The sequence below is a fragment of the Bufo bufo genome, chromosome 7, assembly GCF_905171765.1.
Source record: "Bufo bufo chromosome 7, aBufBuf1.1, whole genome shotgun sequence".
NCBI classification, from domain to species: Eukaryota; Metazoa; Chordata; class Amphibia; order Anura; family Bufonidae; genus Bufo; species Bufo bufo.
Window position 1 is genome coordinate 103,907,136 of NC_053395.1, and position 19,888 is coordinate 103,927,023.

The following is a 19,888-nucleotide window of genomic DNA, read 5'->3' on the forward strand; positions in this document are numbered from 1 at the left end:
CTTTTCCATTTGGTGTATCCCTCCAGGAACATCAACCCTGTTACAAATCTTTGTGTCATCAGCAAAAAGACATACCTTACCATCGATGCCTTCTGCAATTTCGCTGATAAAGATATTAAACAATATGGGTCCCAGAACAGATCCCTGAGGTACCCCACTGGTAACAAGACCTTGGTCTGAATATACTCCATTGACTACAACCCTCTGTTGCCTGTCCCTCAGCCACTGCCTAATCCTTTCAACAATATGGGAGTCCAAGCCCAAAGACTGCAATTTATTGATAAGCCTTCTGTGTGGGACAGTATCGAAAGCCTTACTGAAGTCTAGAGATAAGCGATGTCTACTGCACCTCCGCCATCTATTGTTTTAGTCACCCAATCAAAAAAATCAATAAGATTAGTTTGACATGATCTCCCTGAAGTAAACCCATGCTGTTTTTCATCTTTCAATCCATGGGATTTTAGATGTTCCACAATCCTTCCTTAAGTATGGTTTCCATTAATTTCCCCACTATTGATGTCAGGCTTACTGGCCTATAGTTGCCCGATTCCTCCCTACTACCTTTCTTGTGAATCGGCACAACATTTGCTAATTTCCAATCTTCTGGGACGACTCCTGTTGCCAGTGATTGGTTAAATAAATCTGTTAATGGTTTTGCTAGTTCACCGCTGAGCTCTTTTAATAGCTTTGGGTGTATCCCATCAGGCCCCTGTGACTTATTTGTATTGATTTTAGACAGCTGACTTAGAACCTCTTCCTCTGTAAAGACACATGCATCAAAAGATTCATTAGTCTTCTTTCCTAACTGAGGTCTTTTTCCTTCATTTTCCTTCGTAAAGACTGAACAGAAGTATTCATTGAGGCAGTCAGCTAGTTCTTTATCTTCTTCCATATACCTTCCTTCTTTTGTTTTTAATTTTGTAATTCCTTGTTTTAGTTTCCTTTTTTCATTTATGTATCTGAAGAATGCCTTATCGCCTTTTTTCCCTGACTGAGCTAATTTCTCTTCTGCCTGTGCTTTAGAAGCTCTTATAACTTGTTTGGCCTCTCTCTGCCTAATCTTCTAAATTAGCCTGTCATCCACGTGTTTTTTTTTTTTTTTTTATAATTCCTAAATGCTATCTTTTTGTTTTTAATGATTTTGGCCACTTCTGCTGAGTACCACAGTGGTCTTTTCCTTTTTATGCTTTTACTGACACGCCTAATGCAATTTTCTGTTGCCTTCAATGGTGCCTCTTTTAAGTAGTCCCATTTCTCCTAGACTCCAATGAAACTGTTCCAATCTGATAGGGACTCGTATACCACTAATCTAATTTTAGAAAAGTCAGTTTTTCTAAAATCTAAAACTTTTGTTTTTGTGTGGTGTGACTCAGTCACTGTACTTATAGTAAACCACACTGACTGGTGATCACTAGATCCCAAACTTTCCCCTACAGTAATATCATATACTAAATTCCCATTTGTGAATACTAAATCTAAAATGGCCTCCTTCCGGGTTGGCTCCTCAACTACTTGCTGTAGAGATAATCCCAGTAGGGAATTTAGAATATCTGTACTCCTGGCAGAACTAGCTATTTTGGTTTTCCAGTTTACATCAGGAAGATTGAAGTCTCCCATAATGATAACTTCAATGTCATTTTAGCTATTTCCTCAACTAGTAGATCATCTAATTCTTTGAGTTGGCTAGGTGGTCTATATATCACACATACACGAGTTGCCTTATGATTATCAAGCTGCAAGGTAACCCAAACTGACTCTAAATTGTTCTCGCTAACTTGTATCAAATTAGATTTTATGCTGTCTTTCACATACAGGGCCACCCCTCCCCCTTCTTGCCTTCTCTGTCTTTCCTGTATAGAGAGAACCCTGGTATTGATATATCCCAGTCATTACTCCCCTTTGTTTCCCTTTGTGTGTGTTACCTCCGCGAGGGGGCTGGTTTCCCGGAGGGGTGAAACATAAGCGTGTATGCAGCGCTGCTTGGGGCTGCCATGCACTGTGTCAGCATGGGGGGCTCTGGCAGAGTTAGTATGCTGGATTCCTGTGTGGTAGTTTGTACTGTAAAGGGATGATGAGATCTGCACACCCTGTATAAGGTTGGGTGCTCACGGAGGACGGTTCGTCGTGTGGTATCAAAGTAGAAAATTTGTGGCACACCAGAATCAATTAATGCTTTTTAATTAGTAGACTTATTACATCATTAAATATATATAGTATATAGTACATCCGGATTATATAATATAGGTTAAAGTCGTAAAATGTAGTCCCTAAATTATACGACTTTAACCTATATTATCTAATCCGGATGTACTATATATATGAAATTATGTAATACGTCTACTAATTAAAAAGCATTAATTAATCCTGGTGTGCCACGAATTTTCTACTTTGTAGTTTGTACTGTGACTTGCTGTGTGTTCGGGCTCCTGTACTTGTGCACGGGTTCCAGTTGTGGAGGCTTCGGAAGGTAAGTGAGTAGTCTTGTTGTTCTTACCTGCTGATCCTCTAGCTGTGTATGGGCCTCCCTTTTCCCTGCTGCTAGGCCATTTGAGACTCCTGTTCATCCATGTCTGAGAAGAACAGGTCGTCTCTCCCCTGCTCCTATGTAAGGGATTATCAGGGCGACTCAGGGCCATAGGTATCCTGGTATGAGCCATCCTACCATCCAGGTCCGCTCATACGGTGAGCAGTTAGGGTGAGGATTAGGGACGCTATAGGAGGTTACCTGTTCCCTGATTCCGGCGTCCTGGCTTAGCTGCTTCCCCTTTATCCTTTTACATTGTACGGTGTGGGGTTTTCCCCACTCTCCACCGTGTCAATAGCTCTTATTGACGCTCCGACTGATCGGAGCATGCGTCAGCTATAGAGATTTGCTCTTCCACCCGTTCGTGAAATTCTGGAAAGATTTCAGGTTGACTCATAAGCTTCTTCAAGCTCACTAGTTAAATCTTTTTGAGTATCACGTGCCTTCTCTTTTCCCTGTTGGCATGACTCATACTCCTTTTCATCGATCTCATGGTTGAAAACCAAAGAGGAGTCTTCAATGTGGCATGTACCTTCTTCAGGATTAAAAGGAGTGGATATAAACAGTGGATATTCAGGAAAAATGTTGTTCCACTACTTGTTCTTCTGTCAAGTATTCATCAGGAATAAGTCCAATTACATCATTCTGGAATCCAAAAGTGTAATACTCTGAATCCATACCTAGAACAATTATGGTGCCTTTTTGTAAGTATATGCTATGGGGAGCCATATTATGAATTACCATATGCAATGGATTCTGATGGATGTTTACCATAGGAGTGGGCTTTACTTTCAGGCCGAGTTGCTGTATCTGGTTAGACAAACAGATCAATGCATCTGCATTCTTAAATTTTTGCCCCTTCTTTACTTGAATGGGAAGAAGAAATGGCTTGCACCCTTCAGGGATTTTAACCTCATCAGCAACCGTGATACTTACGGCATAGGGCATCTGTTGTCCCCATCTCAAGGCTTTCTCTTCATCCTGGAACCCCTCCGGGTTTCCAGGTAATCAGGACCTTAGAGTATTGTTGACCAGATCAATCTGCACAGCAAATCGGTGTAGAAGGTCATTACCTATGTACATCTGGTACCATGGTTCATTTAATACGATGAATAAATGTTCCGTAGTCTTATCTCCTATGGAAATGGACAATAGATATCTTGCAATCACATTATGACTCTGAGAATCTCCATCCAGATCCATTGGTCCTGTGCAGAGGAACCGTTAATCATTTAGGGCTGGCGACCTGTTTTAAGAGACCTAGACTTATATAACTGGCTTCGGATTTTAGATCCAACTTGGCATATTTCACCCATGCTATATTGTTTACCTGTATGGGAATCAATAGGTTATAACTAACCTTATCAATCCGTACCATGGATTGAGTATGCTTGGTCAGTTCCGCAACTTCGTAATTTCCCCCTTTAACCACCTCAGCTCCCCTAGCTTAAACCCCCTTAATGACCAGACCACTTTTTACAATTCTGCACTACACTACTTTCACGGTTTTTTGCTCGGTCATACAACTTACCACCCAAATGAATTTTACCTCTTTTTCTTCTCACTAATAGAGCTTTCATTTGGTGGTATTTTATTGCTGCTGACATTTTTACTTTTTTTGATATTAATCGAAATTGACCGAAATTTTTGCAAAAAAATGAAATTTTTCACTTTCTGTTGAAATTTTTTTCAAATATAACTACATTTCTATATAAATTTTTCTCTAAATTTATTGTTCTACATGTCTTTGATAAAAAAAAACGCAATAAGTGTATATTTATTAGTTTGGGTAAAAGTTATAGCGTTTACAAACTATGGTGCAAAAATGTGAATTTACGCACTTTGACTTTCTGAGCACCTGTCATGTTTCCTGAGGTTCTACAATGCCCAGACAGTAGAAACACCCCACAAGTGACCCCATTTTGGAAAGAAGACACCCCAAGGTATTCGCTGATAGGCATAGTGAGTTCATGGAAGTTTTTATTTTTTGTCACAAGTTAGCGGAAAATGATTTTTCTTTTTTTCTTACAAAGTCTCATATTCCACTAACTTGTGACAAAATATAAAATTTTACATGAACTCACCATACCCCTCATGGAATACCTTGGGGTGTCTTCTTTCAAAATGGGGTCACTTGTGGGGTATTTATACTGCCATTGCATTTTAGGGGCCCTAAAGCGTGAGAAGTAGTTTGGAATACAAATGCGTAAAAAATGCCCTGTGAAATCGTAAAGATTCTCATTGGAATTTGGGCCCCTTTGCGCACCTAGGCTGCAAAAAAGTGTCACACATGTGGTATCGCCGTACCCAGGAGAAGTAGGGCAATGTGTTTTGAGATGTCTTTTTACATATACCCATGCTGGGTGAGATAAATATCTTGGTCAAATGCCAACTTTGTATAAAAAAATGGGAAAAGTTGTCTTTTGCCAAGATATTTCTCTCACCCAGCATGGGTATATGTAAAATGACACCCCAAAACACATTCCCCAACTTCTCCTGAGTACGGAGATACCAGATGTGTGACACTTTTTTGCAGCCTAGGTGGGCAAAGGGGCCCATATTCCAAAGAGCACCTTTCGGATTTCACTGATCATTTTTTACAGAATTTGATTTCAAACTCCTTACCACACATTTGGGCCCCTAGAATGCCAGGGCAGTATAACTACCCCACAAGTGACCCCATTTTGGAAAGAAGACACCCCAAGGTATTCCGTGAGGGGCATGGCGAGTTCCTAGAATTTTTTATTTTTTGTCACAAGTTAGTGGAATATGAGACTTTGTAAGGAAAAAAAAAAAAAAAAAAAAAAAATCATCATTTTTCGCTAACTTGTGACAAAAAATATAAAATTCTAGGAACTCGCCATGCCCCTCACGGAATACCTTGGGGTGTCTTCTTTCCAAAATGGGGTCACTTGTGGGGTAGTTATACTGCCCTGGCATTTTCCAGGGGCCCTAATGTGTGGTAAGTAGGTAAATGACCTGTGAAATCCTAAAGGTGCTCTTTGGAATGTGGGCCCCTTTTCCCACCTAGGCTGCAAAAAAGTGTCACACGTGGTATCGCCGTATTCAGGAGAAGTTGGACAATGTGTTTTGGGGTGTCTTTTTACATATACTCATGCTGGGTGAGAGAAATATCTCAGCAAAAGACAACTTTTCCCATTTTTTTTATACAAAGTTGGCATTTGACCAAGATATTTATCTCACCCAGCATGGGTATATGTAAAATGACACCCCAAAACACATTGCCCAACTTCTCCTGAGTACGGCGATACCAGATGTGTGACACTTTTTTGCAGCCTAGATGCGCAAAGGGGCCCACATTCCTTTTATGAGGGCATTTTTATACATTTGGATCCCAGACTTCTTCTCACGCTTTAGGGCCCCTAGAATGCCAGGGCAGTATAAATACCCCACATGTGACCCCATTTTGGAAAGAAGACACCCCAAGGTATTCAATGAGGGGCATGGCGAGTTCATAGAATTTTTTTTTTTTTGGCACAAGTTAGCGGAAATTGATTTTATTTATTTTTTTCTCACAAAGTCTCCCTTTCCGCTAACTTGGGACAAAAATTTCAATCGTTCATGGACTCAATATGCCCCTCACGGAATACCTTGGGGTGTCTTCTTTCCGAAATGGGGTCACATGTGGGGTATTTATACTGCCCTGGCATTCTAGGGGCCCTAAAGCGTGAGAAGAAGTCTGGAATTTAAATCTCTAAAATTTTTTACGCATTTGGATTCCGTGAGGGGTATGGTGAGTTCATGTGAGATTTTATTTTTTGACACAAGTTAGTGGAATATGAGACTTTGTAAGAAAAAAATAATAATTTCCGCTAACTTGGGCCAAAAAAGTCTGAATGGAGCCTTACAGGGGGGTGATCAATGACAGGGGGGTGATCAGAGAGTCTATATGGGGTGATCACCCCCCTGTCATTGATCACCCCCCTATAAGGCTCCATTCAGATGTCCGTATGTCTTTTGCGGATCCGATCCATGTATCCGTGGATCCGTAAAAATCATACGGACATCTGAATGCAGCCTGACAGGGGGGGTGATCAATGACAGGGGGGGTGATCAATGACAGGGGGGGTGAGACAGGGGGGGTGATCAATGACAGGGGGGTTGATCAATGACAGGGGGGTGATCAGGGAGTCTATATGTGGTGATCACCCCCCCGGAAGGCTCCAGGGAGACGCCTGTATGTGTTTTGCGGATCCGATCCATCTATTAGTGGATCCGTAAAAATCATGCGGACGTCTGAATGGAGCTTTACAGGGGGGTGATCAATGACAGAGGGGTAATCAATGACAGGGGGGGGGTGATCAGGGAGTCTATATGGGGTGATCACCACAGTCATTGATCACGCCCCTGTAAGGCTCCATTCAGACGTCCGTATGCGTTTTGCGGATCCGATCCATCTATCAGTGGATCCGTAAAAATCATGCGGACATCTGAATGGAGCTTACAGGGGGGTAATCAATGACAGGGGGGTGATCAGGGAGTCTATATGGGGTGATCACCACAGTCATTGATCACGCCCCTGTAAGGCTCCATTCAGACGTCCGTATGCGTTTTGCGGATCCGATCCATCTATCAGTGGATCCGTAAAAATCATGCGGACGTCTGAATAGAGCTTTACAGGGGGGTAATCAATGACAGGGGGGTGATCAGGGAGTCTATATGGGGTGATCAGGGGTGATCAAGGGTGAATAAGGGGTTAATAAGTGACAGGGGGGGGGATGTAGTGTAGTGGTGCTTGGTGCAACATATTACTGAGCTACCTGTGTCCTCTGGTGGTCGATCCAAACAAAGGGGACCACCAGAGGACCAGGTAGCAGGTATATTAGACGCTGTTATCAAAACAGCGTCTGATATACCTTTCAGGGGTTAAAAAAAACACATCTCCAGCCTGGCAGCGAACGATCGCCGCTGGCAGGCTGGAGATCCACTCTCTTACCTTCCGTTCCTGTGAGGAAATCACAGGAAATCTCGGCTCACGCGAGATGACGCCAATTGGCGTTAGCGTAGCCTGGGGGAGCCGCCGCGATGACGCCTTTCGGCGTTACATGTGCGGCAAGCGGTTAAATGACCCCCTTTATTTTATTTTTTTTTACACTTTTTTATGGTTCCCATATGGAACTATAACAAGCAATCATTAGATTGCTATTCTGATAGACTCCAATTCATTAGCATTTTAGTCAGTGAGAAATTTACAAGTTTCCTATGGAGCCCTGCCACAGGCAACACTATGCAGCAGCCTCCTGTCATTCTCAATGACAGGGACTGACGCATACAAGTTCCGTCACCTCTGATCTCCGCTGGAGGGAGCCGGAGCATACCCGGAATTGCACGCTTTCGTGTTTTCGATCGGATGCAGCGATCATGGTTGACCAATGCATCCGAAGTGTTAGGCTACTGTCACAATCGCATTTTGTGTGGATCCGTCATGGACGGATCCATTCAGATAATGCAACCGTCTGCATCCGTTCAGAACGGATCCGTTTGTATTATCTTTAACATAGCCAACACCATTGAAAGTCAATGGAGGACGGATCCGTTTTCTATTGTGCCAGATTGTGTCAGTGAAAACGGATCTGTCCCTATTGACTTACATTGTGTGCCAGGATGTATCCGTTTGGCTCATTATCATCAGACGGACACCAAAACGCTGCAAGCAGCGTTTTGGTGTCCATCTCCAAAGCGGAAAGGAGACTGAAGTGATGCAAACTGATGCATTCTGAGTGGATCCTTTTCCATTCAGAATGCATTAGAATGCAAACATCCGTTTTGGACCGCTTGTGAGAGCCCTGAACGAATCTAACAAACGGAAAGCCAAAACGCGAGTGTGAAAGTAGACTTAAAGGGAACCTGTCACCAGTTTTATGGTGTCCTAACTAAGGGCAACATAAATAAGTGACTGATTCTCTTAGCACAATGCTGGGTCACTTTCTTTAATTGACCCAGTCAATCTGCCAACATCTTGTATTGAAAAGCTCCAGCTGATAATGATGAGTCGTGAATATTCATGAGCTCCTGACTCTCCCCGCCCACCTGCTGATGAATGACAGTTTTTTTCCATAGGAATCAGCAGCAGGTGGGCAGGGGAGTGGCTATAGCACTGAATTAAATATACGCTGGACTCAATGACATCACACTGGACTCCAATCAGCTCATTAGCATGCGGCATGTGGCATCTTTGTGTGTATATTATGAGGTAACCATCTGTCATGCCAGTAAGTGAATACATCTAAGGGCTCTTTCACACTTGCGTTGTTGTGTTCCGGCATAGAGTTCCGTCGTCGGGGCATTCTGAATGGATAGAAATCCGTTCAGGATGCATCAGGATGTCTTCAGTTCCGGAACGGAACGTTTTTTGGCTGGAGAAAATACCGCAGCATGCTGCGCTTTTTGCTCCGGTCAAAAATCCTGAACACTTGCCGCAAGGCCGGATCCGGAATTAATGCCCATTGAAAGGCATTAATCCGGATCCGGCCTTAAGCTAAACGTCGTTTCAGCGCATTACCGGATCCGACGTTTAGCTTTTTCTGAATGGTTACCATGGCTGCCAGGACACTAAAGTCCTGTTTGCCATGGTAAAGTGTAGTGGGGAGCGGGGGAGCAGTATACTTACCGTCCGTGCAGCTCCCGGGGCCTTCAGAGTGACGTCAGGGCGCCCCACGCGCATGGATAACGTGATCGCATGGATCACGTCATCCATGCGCATGGGGTGCTCTGACGTCATTCTGGAGCGCCCCGGGAGCCGCACGGATGGTAAGTATACTGCTCCCCACTACTACTATGGCAGCCAGGACTTTAATAGCGTCCTGGGTGCCATAGTAACACTGAACGCATTTTGAAGACGGCGGGCACCTCCGGCAAATGGAGTACACGACGGATCCGGACAACGCAAGTGTGAAAGAGGCCTAAGGCACTTTTTAGTAGTTGTGTATATAATTAGTTAGAATATAATCAAATGTCCGCATGATAGGTTCCCTTTAAATGTATGAAACAACAGGCACCCCATGGTGGGGAGCGGGAGCCATATTTAAAGACCCGACCAGCGCCATACTAGTACGGTGCTGGCAATGGAAGGGGTTAAACAATTTTAATTTTATTTTTAATTTTCCATATCAATATCTATACTTAAGCAAAAACGATATAATCCTGCAGTCTTTGCACTGGCCTCTAAGCCTATTAATAGGTGCTACTTCTTGGTCTGTACAGATCACTTTACTGCAGTTTTCTCCTTGTCTGTCATTCTAATCCTGCCTGTAATGTTATCTGCTCTGTGTATTCACAATAGGTGATTGTAAAAGCTTATCTTTTCTTTCCTTTTACAATGACTAGAGATGAGTGAATCGAAGTTGACGAAGTGGAATTCGATTCAAATTTCAGGAAAAATTAGATTCGCACTGAAGCCGAATTTCCTCGCGCTTCGTGGTAACGAATCGCATTTTTTCTAAAATGGTTGCTGCACGTGTTTAGGCAAAGAACTCTGGAAACAAGGGAGCACCCACAAAGCCATGCATGCAGCCAATCAGCAGCCAGCCAGCCCCTTTGATGTCACAGCCCTATAAATAGCCTCAGCCATCTTGGATTCAGCCATTTTCCAGTGTATATAGTGCAGGGAGAGACGTCAGCTGGAGCTAGGGACAGTGCTAGGAAAGACTTTATTGTGCTGAAAAATCGATTTAGAAGTTCAGGGAAAGATTATTCAAGGTGAAGGGAAAGGATAGGGAGGCATCATCTACACTATAAAAGGGGAACAGGGTGCAATAGGGGGGTGTACAGTTTGGGTAATAAAAGCGATTCTATTACACCTTGCTGCACTAATTGGGGATCCAAATTGCAGTTATACTGCTGCTTTTAGGTTGTTTGCACTATATGATACATCAGTCATTTCAGCAAACCTTGCTTGTGATTGGGGTGCAAGTTCTGCTTGATACAGCCATTTATGGGGTGTATTAATAGGAAATATACGTACGTCCTATTAGCCGTTCTGCGTTGATTTAACTTTTTTTTTGGGGGGGGGGTGTATTAATAGGAAAAATTGGAAAAATATGTAATAATTGCCATTCAGCGGTGAAGTTACTTTGAGCTACAGTCATTTACGGGGTGTATCAATAGGAAATATAAGTATGTCCTATTAGCTGTTCTGCTGTGAATTGTAATTATTTCATATTTTGGAGTGTATTAATAGGAAAAAGAATGTCTTATTTGCCATTCTGCGGTGAAGTTACATTGTACTATAGCCATTTACTGGGTGTATTGAAAGAAAATAAATGTACGTCCTATATATTAGCCGTTCTGCGGTGAATTGTGATTGTTATATTTTTTGGGGGCTTATTAATCGGAAAAAATATATGTCTTAATTGCCGTTCTGCGGTAAAGTTACTTTGTACTACAGCCATTTACATGGTGTATTAAAAGGAAATATACGTGCATCCTATTGTCCGTTCTGCAATAAATTGTGATTGTTATATTTCTTTTTTGGGGTGTATTAATAGGAAAAAGAATACGTCTTAATTGCCGTTCTGCGATGAAGTTACATTGTACTACAGCCTTTTTTGGGGTGTATTATTTTAATTTAATTCTTTTATTATACTGTATGTCAGACAGATAGGTGCCAAGCCCTTCAAAGGGAACGGGCAGTGGCCAAAATGTTTCTGTTGCAGGCAGAAGTAGCAGCAGAAGAAGGCGGCAGCAGGAGTCGCAGCGAGAGGCCTGAGCTCCTGTTGTCATCTAGTGGTCGTGTCTTGACCATCAACCCAGCGGTGCTTGAATGGTTAACTCGGTCTTCGACTTTGTCGCAGGTGACATCAGACACCCCCAGCCAAGAGTCGGTGGGTTCCTCTGACAGAATGCTTAGTTGGCATGTTCCGGGAGCAGGCCCTGGGCCCCCAACTGTCCTCAACTGCCTCTGTCATTTTATGTTCCCTCAGCACGAGAAGTATTATATGCTGTAGACTTGGCTCCACTTTTCAGCAAGGTCTAGAGATCTGGAGGAGAGATCCGCCGCTTCCTACGGTAGGCGGGCAAGTAGTGATGATGAGAGTCGCGTGGGAGCATGTGTTGCGAGCGGTCAGGCTCCTGGCCCTGAGACCGTTGAAGGGGACATCAGTGACATGCAGACAGTAGCAGATGATGATGATGTCGCCGATCGCACTTGGGAGCCGGGTGAAGAAGGGGCTTCATCATCAGGAGAAGAGGGTGGCCGCTTGTGCATGAGGCAGCGGCTGAGCCAGCAGGGTGGTAGCGTGGCTGTGAGTCAGCAGGGTGGCAGCAGTGGGAGGTCGGGAGCCAAACATGCTCGGGGTAGACCACCCGCTTCGCAGGAGCCTACCTGCCCGGAAAGTAGCAGTGCAGGGGTTCATGGAGGCAGCGGTAGCAGGCAGTCAGCGCGTAGTGTTGGGGGGAAAATGACATATACAGCAGTTTGGCAATTTTTTGTTAGGCCGCCGGAGCAGGTGAATGTGTCCATTTGTAGAATTTGTGGGCAGAAGGTGAAGCGTGGCCAGGGTGCCAATGTTGGCACCACAGCCCTGCGTCAGCACATGCAGCGTCATCATAAAGTGGCCTGGGAGAACCGTGGCTCCAATGTGGTGGTTCAGCCTGCTGCAGCAACCGCTGTATCGCCCAGTGGCACGCACCCAATTTCAGCCAAAGGGAGCTGTCTGTCTTTCCCATCATCTGGTGGTCCTGATGCTCCTGCTCCTCGTCCTCCTGCTCCTTGTCAGTAATTCCATCAGCAATCGATCACCAAAGCGATTGCCAAGAGACAAGCTGTATGCGTACACTCATCCAACGGTGCAGAAGCGGAACGTGCTACTGGCCAAATTGCTGGTGCTGCAGTCCCTCCCTTTCCAAGTGGTGGACTCTGCACCTTTCAGAGAACTGATTTGCTTTTGACAAGCCGAGGTGGAGAGCCCCAAGCAGTAATTTCTTTGCGGAAAACGCAGTACCAGCCCTGCTCACATATGTAGAACAGAAGGCGGACTAGTCCTTGAGCCTGTCGGTGTCTGCCAAAGTGTGCAGCAGCGACAATGTATGGAGCTGTAACTACGGTCAAGGATAATATACAGTTGCAAGAAAAAGTATGTGAACCCTTTGGAATGATATGGATTTCTGCACAAATTGGTCATAAAATGTGATCTGATCTTCATCTAAGTCGCAACAATAGACAATCACAGTCTGCTTAAACTAATAACACACACAGAATTAAATGTTACCATGTTTTTATTGAACACACCATGTAAACATTCACAGTGCAGGTGGAAAAAAGTATGTGAACCCTTGGATTCAATAACTGGTTGAACCTGCTTTGGCAGCAATAACTTCAACCAAACGTTTCCTGTAGTTGCAGATCAGACGTGCACAACAATCAGGAGTAATTCTTGACCATTCCTCTTTATAGAACTGTTTCAGTTCAGCAATATTCTTGGGATGTCTGGTGTGAATCGCTTTCTTGAGGTCATGCCACAGCATCTCAATCGGGTTGAGGTCAGGACTCTGACTGGGTCATTCCAGAAGGCGTATTTTCTTCTGTTTAAGCCATTCTGTTGTTGATTTACTTCTATGCTTTGGGTTGTTGTCCTGTTGCAACACCCATCTTCTGTTGAGCTTTAGCTGGTGGACAGATGGCCTTAAGTTCTCCTGTAAAATGTCTTGATAAACTTGGAAATACATTTTTCCTTCCATGATAGCAATCCATCCAGGCCCTGACGCAGCAAAGCAGCCCCAAACCATGATGCCCCCACCACCATACTTCACAGTTGGGATGAGGTTTTGATGTTGGTGTGCTGTGCTTCTTTTTCTCCACACATAGTGTTGTGTGTTTCTTCCAAACAACTCAACTTTGGTTTCATCTGTCCACAGAATATTTTGCCAGTACTGCTATGGAACATCCAGGTGCTCTTGTGAAAACTGTAAACGTGTAGTAATGTTTTTTTTGGACAGCAGTGGTATCCTCCCATGAAATCCATTCTTGTTTAGTGTTTTACGTATCGTAGATTCGCTAACAGGGATGTTAGCATATTGTAAGTCTTTAGCTGACACTCTAAGATTCTTCTTCACCTCATTGAGCTGTCTGCGTGGGCTCTTGCAGTCATCTTTACAGGACGGCCACTCCTAGGGAGAGTAGCAGCAGTGCTGAACTTTCTCCATTTATAGACAATTTGTCTTACCGTGGACTGATAAACAGCAAGGCTTTTGGAGATACTTTTATAACCTTTTCCAGCTTTATGCAAGTCAACAATTCTTAATCGTAGGTCTTCTGAGAGCTCTTTTGTGCGAGGCATCATTCACATCAAGCAATGCTTCTTGTGAAAAGAAAACCCAGAACTGGTGTGTGTTTTTTATAGAGCAGGGCAGCTGTAACCAACACCTCCAATGTCATCTCATTGATTGGACTCCAGTTGGCTGACACCTCACTCCAATTAGCTCTTGGAGATATCATTAGTCTAGGGGTTCACATACTTTTTCCACCTGCACTGTGAATTTTTACCTGGTGTGTTAAATAAAAACATGGTAACATTTAATTATTTGTGTGTTATTAGTTTAAGCAGACTGTGATTGTCTATTGTTGTGACTTAGATGAAGATCAGATCACATTTTATGACCAATTTGTGCAGAAATTCATATAATTCCAAAGGGTTCACATACTTTTTCTTGCAACTGTATGTCCTTTATGGCCCACTGGGTAAATGTGGTTCCTGCCCAGCCACACCAGCAACTTGACCAGATGACACTGCTTCCGCCTCCACGTTCTTATGCCGTTGGTCCTGCGACAATGTCCAACTTTGCCTCCTCATCCTCCACAGTGTCCTTATCCTCCACTGCAGGGACAATTCACAGTGCTCCTCCAGCATACCACATGTACAAGGCACGGCAGTGTCACGCTGTTTTGCACCTAGTTTGCCTGGGCGAGGAACTGCTCCGCGTACTTCATCAAGAAATCGAAACCCAGCTTTATTCTCGACATCTCAAAATCGGAAACATGGTGCCGACAACGGGAAGAACATAGTGTTGGCCAGAGGTCGCAATAATGCCTGTACAAGTGTCATAGATGCCTGTTCAGGCCATTTTACTCCTTACCAATACGCCTTAGACTTTTCCCTAGCATTCATTAGCGCACGGCACGGGCAGCGCAGCGATGCTTCCTGTGGCTGAAATAACCAGTAGCAAGGCTCCTCACGGCAAGGAGCTTTGTTATTGGTTGCTTTGAGCGGGCTGGCGACCATTCGGCACGCCATTCTAAAGCTGTGGCATGCGATCTAACTATATGTGCACACTATCTGCCCCCGGAGCACAATGTGCAGAAACTAGAGCAGTTTTCGTCCTCTGGTCCCAGCTGCTGCTCAGGATGAGCCCAGTAAGTTTGCTCCTCTTCTCCTGTGTGAGACACGCTGTGGGTAGGGGGGCACCAGGTATCTTCTCTGCAATGTGTGCCACTGACAATGCGCCATAGGAATGTTCTGAGGATTACTGGATGTTGTGAACTTGTATAGTAGCGGACTGTGCCGAGCTGTCTCCAAAGCATCCCAGGTAGTTAACCCCTTCAGTCAATCCAAGCCGGTCCTAATGTAAAATCTTACATCCTGTTTCCCTTCCGTTCCCATTACAGATTGTGTGGGCATTGTGGGTACAGCTTGGGTAGCATCAGCTTGTCGATCTGCACACATGCACCAAGCTCTATTAACTCTTGCTGTTCCTTTAGAAGAAATTAGGACCCACACAAATGAAATTTTATGTTGCATTTCCCCTTTTCATCCTGCGATTGGGTGAGATAAAGGTATGGCTCTGTCTCAGTCAAAACCTGGGCTGATTTCCTGCTCAGGATGAGCCCAGTAAGTTAACTCCTCTTCTCCTGTGGTGAGAGGCGCTGTGGGTAGGTGGGCACCCGGTGTCATCTCTACAGTGTACATGGTGTATGGGCACAGAAGGAGCTGTGGCACTGCAGCCTTCCAGTGTGTGCATGCTCTGAGAGTGTTCTGAAGTTGCCATGTACTGTACATGTGGTGGGAAGTGGGGTTTGTGAGAGGCAGGCAATGGCAGGAAGGCGTGTGCCCTTCTGTGGATCTCAGGCCTTTCTGGAGTACTTAGGCTGGAAGTGAAGCGCTGCTTCACTCCCATGTGACATGTCATGGGATCCATTGGTTTGGACAAGGACAGGGTCCCAGTGCTAATGGTACCCTGCCTGTAGCTCAAATGGACCTACATGTAGCTGTATGCCACCTATAACCAGAGGGCTGTTGAAGCCTACTCTTTCTGTCAGGGACGCCGTCACTTTTATGACTGACCTGTCTGACTTGTGATAAAGTACGGAGAAGATCCACTATATTGAACTGTACTTTATTACTTCGCTATAATTGCCTGCTGTAACAAGTAATAGTACCCTAGCTTAAATACCCACCTCTTATGGCACGTTCACACCACCACAATTTATTTCTGTTGTTCTGCTCCATTAGATGAGCCGAACAACGAAAATAACGCAAGTGCTGGATAGGGCACATAACTGACCCCAAAAGAACTGAATAGACTCCATTGACTATTATGGAGTCCATTCAGTTTCTGTTCAGGATTCTATCTGTTTACCATACAAAATAGTCCTGCATGTAAGGATTTTTTGTCCAGCCTTTGACAGAATCTGCGACAGAGCCCCGTACAATGCAGATGTGGACAAGCCCTTAACATTATGTAGGCCTACGTATTAGTTATTTCTATTACTGCAAATTTCGTTCTCCTCGTCTAGAAATATTCCTCAAAAATGGTAAGAGGAGTATTTTTACTCTTCCCCCCGGAAGAGTAAAAATACTCCTCTTACCATTTTTGAGGAATATTTCTAGACGAGGAGAACGAAATTTGCAGAGGCGGCACAGAGGATTAGGAGGCGGCGCTGGGCACGAACGGCGGTGGGTGCGGCCGGCACCTTGCATCCCTTGACATCCCCTTGGGCACCTTATTTCTTTGAGTGACAGGTTAGTAAAACCTGTTTTTTAGCAAAATAAGGCTACGGATCACATTTAGAAGCCCACATTAGGAATCGTGATGAGGCCCTGAACATCAGCATATGTTTAGCTGACAGGGGTGAAACCTGGTGACAGAATCCCTTTAAGGCTGAGGGTGAAGTGTTCAGATTGATAGAGTATATTCTCATTTTGTGCTTTGAGACAAAACTTTAAAAAGCTTTCAACAAAGCCACTGTAAATTCACATAAACATACCGTAATTGAGGCAATAAGGCTCGGATCACACCAGCACTATCAATTTCTGTTGTTCTGCTCTGTTCTGCAGAGTAATGAAAATTAAGGATTTACCAGGTCTAGCACATAAACAGAGCTGATCAACCCCAATGACTGTATCGGGGCCTTTGGTTGTGCATAAAATCAGAGATGTGATCTTTTATAAATCTGTGTGTAGCACACAGCTGAAAATTAAGGTAGAAAAAAATTTTATAAGTGGACACCAACTTTAACCTGTCAAGATTAATATTTAATATAATGTATTCAAATTAGTTTTTGTAGAATTTGTCATTTTTTGGCCTACTACAAAGTTGTATGTACCTCCTTTTAGAAGTTTTATTTGTAAATGTGAATATGTTTCTTTTTTAGGGAACATGCCTCATTCAATGTCTCTCTAGCCACAATTCTGTTTCATGGACTTCTGTCACAGTTGGATGATCAATATAGCAGATTTTCCTTGGAAAGCAACTTCTTGTTGCAGCATAACATTCGGAAAAGCAAACGCAACCTACAGGTGTTGTATAGTTACATTTTTACATATCACTTTGTTACTACATTACCAGCATTAGAGGTGTGTTTACATGAGACTTTGTTGTGAAAAGTCTGTGTTGTCCTTACACGTTTTTGTTCTCCTGCATAAATAGCATATATATAATCTACACACCCTTAAACACTTACAATCCAAAGGATCCAAAGTCCCTCGTGTAAATGGAATACAATTATGGACTACAAATATCTATATGTACACATATAAAGTCTACTGGGATACATATACTTCTATACATACACAGAGGGCACACATATAATATAACTTTTTTTATTTTTATTATTTATTTATTCATTTTCACATATATTATAAAAATCCAGAAAAAGAAAAAACAATACACTACCATACAAATGCATATTACATAAAACACCTGACCCAAGAGAGAGTCAAAAGAACCACCCCATCAATGAACATCCAACAATCAGTCAATTATAAAATATCTGAAATTTATTAGACACCAACAAACACACATTTAAAATTGTATACAAATAGAACAAAGTGCGGTATACAAAATAATATAAGTAACCGACACAAACAGAATCCACTGAGCGTCCGCTAAATGGGGACATGAAATGTAAACCAGCTATATATAAAATGTCCTATGGACAACATGAGGAAACTGTAGAATAAGGTCAGGCCGCTGAATGAATAAAGACGGACTAAAATGAGATCAAATATCAAGAGCCAAAAACCTACATAAACAGCTGGTGCAGTGGACCTGGCAACATGTATTGCCGGCGCAGTCCGGCTTCCTCAAGGGTAATGAGCTATATGTTGTAGTGTCAAATAATATAGAGCAGTCAATAACATATAATAGTATTCACCTGTGCAGTGGAGATAATGGAGGCGGTGCAGCAGCATGTCAAACACAGCAGTGAGCCATGAACCAAATGAAGGAGGGTCACATGACCAGCAGTGAAAGGCAGGTGGAACGCGTGATGCGTTCCACCTGCCCAATCACTGCTGTAAAGCACAAATGGAGCAATGAATTAAACTCAACAAAAGAAGATCGCAGAGGTACTTATTACTATGACACCCATGCATCGGCAACTGAAATGAATAGAAATAAATCGGACCGCTTAGTCCGAGGAACGGAAGAGCCTCTGTGATGATCGCAAAACCGGATGTGCGGGTAACACATGACCGGAAGTGAAGAGCCGCAGTGGAACACATAGTGCGCTCCACAGACGTGGGTGGAACGCACGATGCGCTCCACAAGCAAAATAAATAGCCACGGACAGCACACTGTGCTTTGAGGGGTAGAGGGGAGTGTAGGGGGGTATAGGAGGGGTATGTTAAGCCCTGGGGATGACTGCATATGCCTGAAACAGATGTACATTATGTCTATATATTAAATGTTGAGTATACAAAAATATGTACATAAATATGAATGTACGCTTACAGCAGGGGCCAATAATAAATAATTAGTCCATAGTTATGTTAATATATAAATAAAAAAAATTTGTGAAAGAAAATATTAAATTAGTGACATCAATATAAATGCAAAAAATTATAAATAATCATAAAAAATCATGAAGCATATTCGATAATCAATTATATAACTCTGACCATTGACTTTTGCCCCTGTATATATATAAAGTGACTGGTGCTAAATGAATGCCAGTGTATGACACATGCAAGCAGGGCGGGCGGGCTATCTACTCATTGATTTGGGGCTCTACTGTCTGGTACCAATTTAGGTTTAATAGGCTGTATACCATGTTAGGCCAGTATGTTCTGTACTGTCAGGGTATTAATGTTAGGGGCCAATTAGGATGTGTTTGGCTTATTACTACCATCATTGTTACACTGTGTGTAACATTTATTAAAAAATGTTATTTATTTTTTTCTATTATTTTATGTATTTAATAATTAATTAATTCCTTACAGGTTCACCTTCACTCACTTGATTTGCACTTTTCTTTTTTCTCTTATTTTTCTTTCATTCACTTTAATGCATGTGCACATCACTTCACCACGTTTCACTTATACACTTTGTCACTCTTATTTTAATATATTTATTTAGCTTTATCAATTATCACTATTATAATCTTCTCACGGCGTATGTATTGCATTATATATTTTTATATAGTTGATTATCGAATATGTTTCATGATTTTTTATGAGTTTTTATGATTATTTATCATTTTTTGCATTTATATTGATGTCACCAATTTAATAATATTTTCTTTCACTAAATTTTTTTATTTATATATTAATATAGCTATGGACTAATTATTTATTATTGGCCCCTGCTGTATGTGTATATTCATATTTATGTACATATTTTTGTATACTCAACATTTAATATATAGACATAATGTACATCTGTTTCAGGCATATGCAGTCATCCCCAGGGCTTAACATACCCCCCTACACTCCCCTCTACCCCTCCAAGCACAGTGTGCTGTCCGTGGCTATTTATTTTGCTTGTGGAGCGCATCGTGTATTCCACCCACGTCTGTGGAGCACCCTATGCGTTCCACTGCGGCTCTTCACTTCCGGTCATGTGTTACCCGCACATCCGGTTTTACGATCATCACAGAGGCTCTTCCGTTCCTCGGACTAAGCGGTCCGA

At 42.9% G+C, this 19,888-nt stretch overlaps 1 protein-coding gene across 1 annotated transcript in view; it reads left to right on the forward strand.

Annotated features, from left to right (window-relative positions):
* The window catches only part of STAT1 (signal transducer and activator of transcription 1), a 1,318,258-nt gene that overhangs the window by 65,168 nt on the left and 1,233,202 nt on the right, over window positions 1-19,888 (forward strand). The window contains exon 3 of the mRNA XM_040441848.1: window positions 17,133-17,277. Coding sequence (XP_040297782.1) covers window positions 17,133-17,277 — 145 coding nt within the window. The remainder of the gene's footprint in view (window positions 1-17,132; window positions 17,278-19,888) is intronic.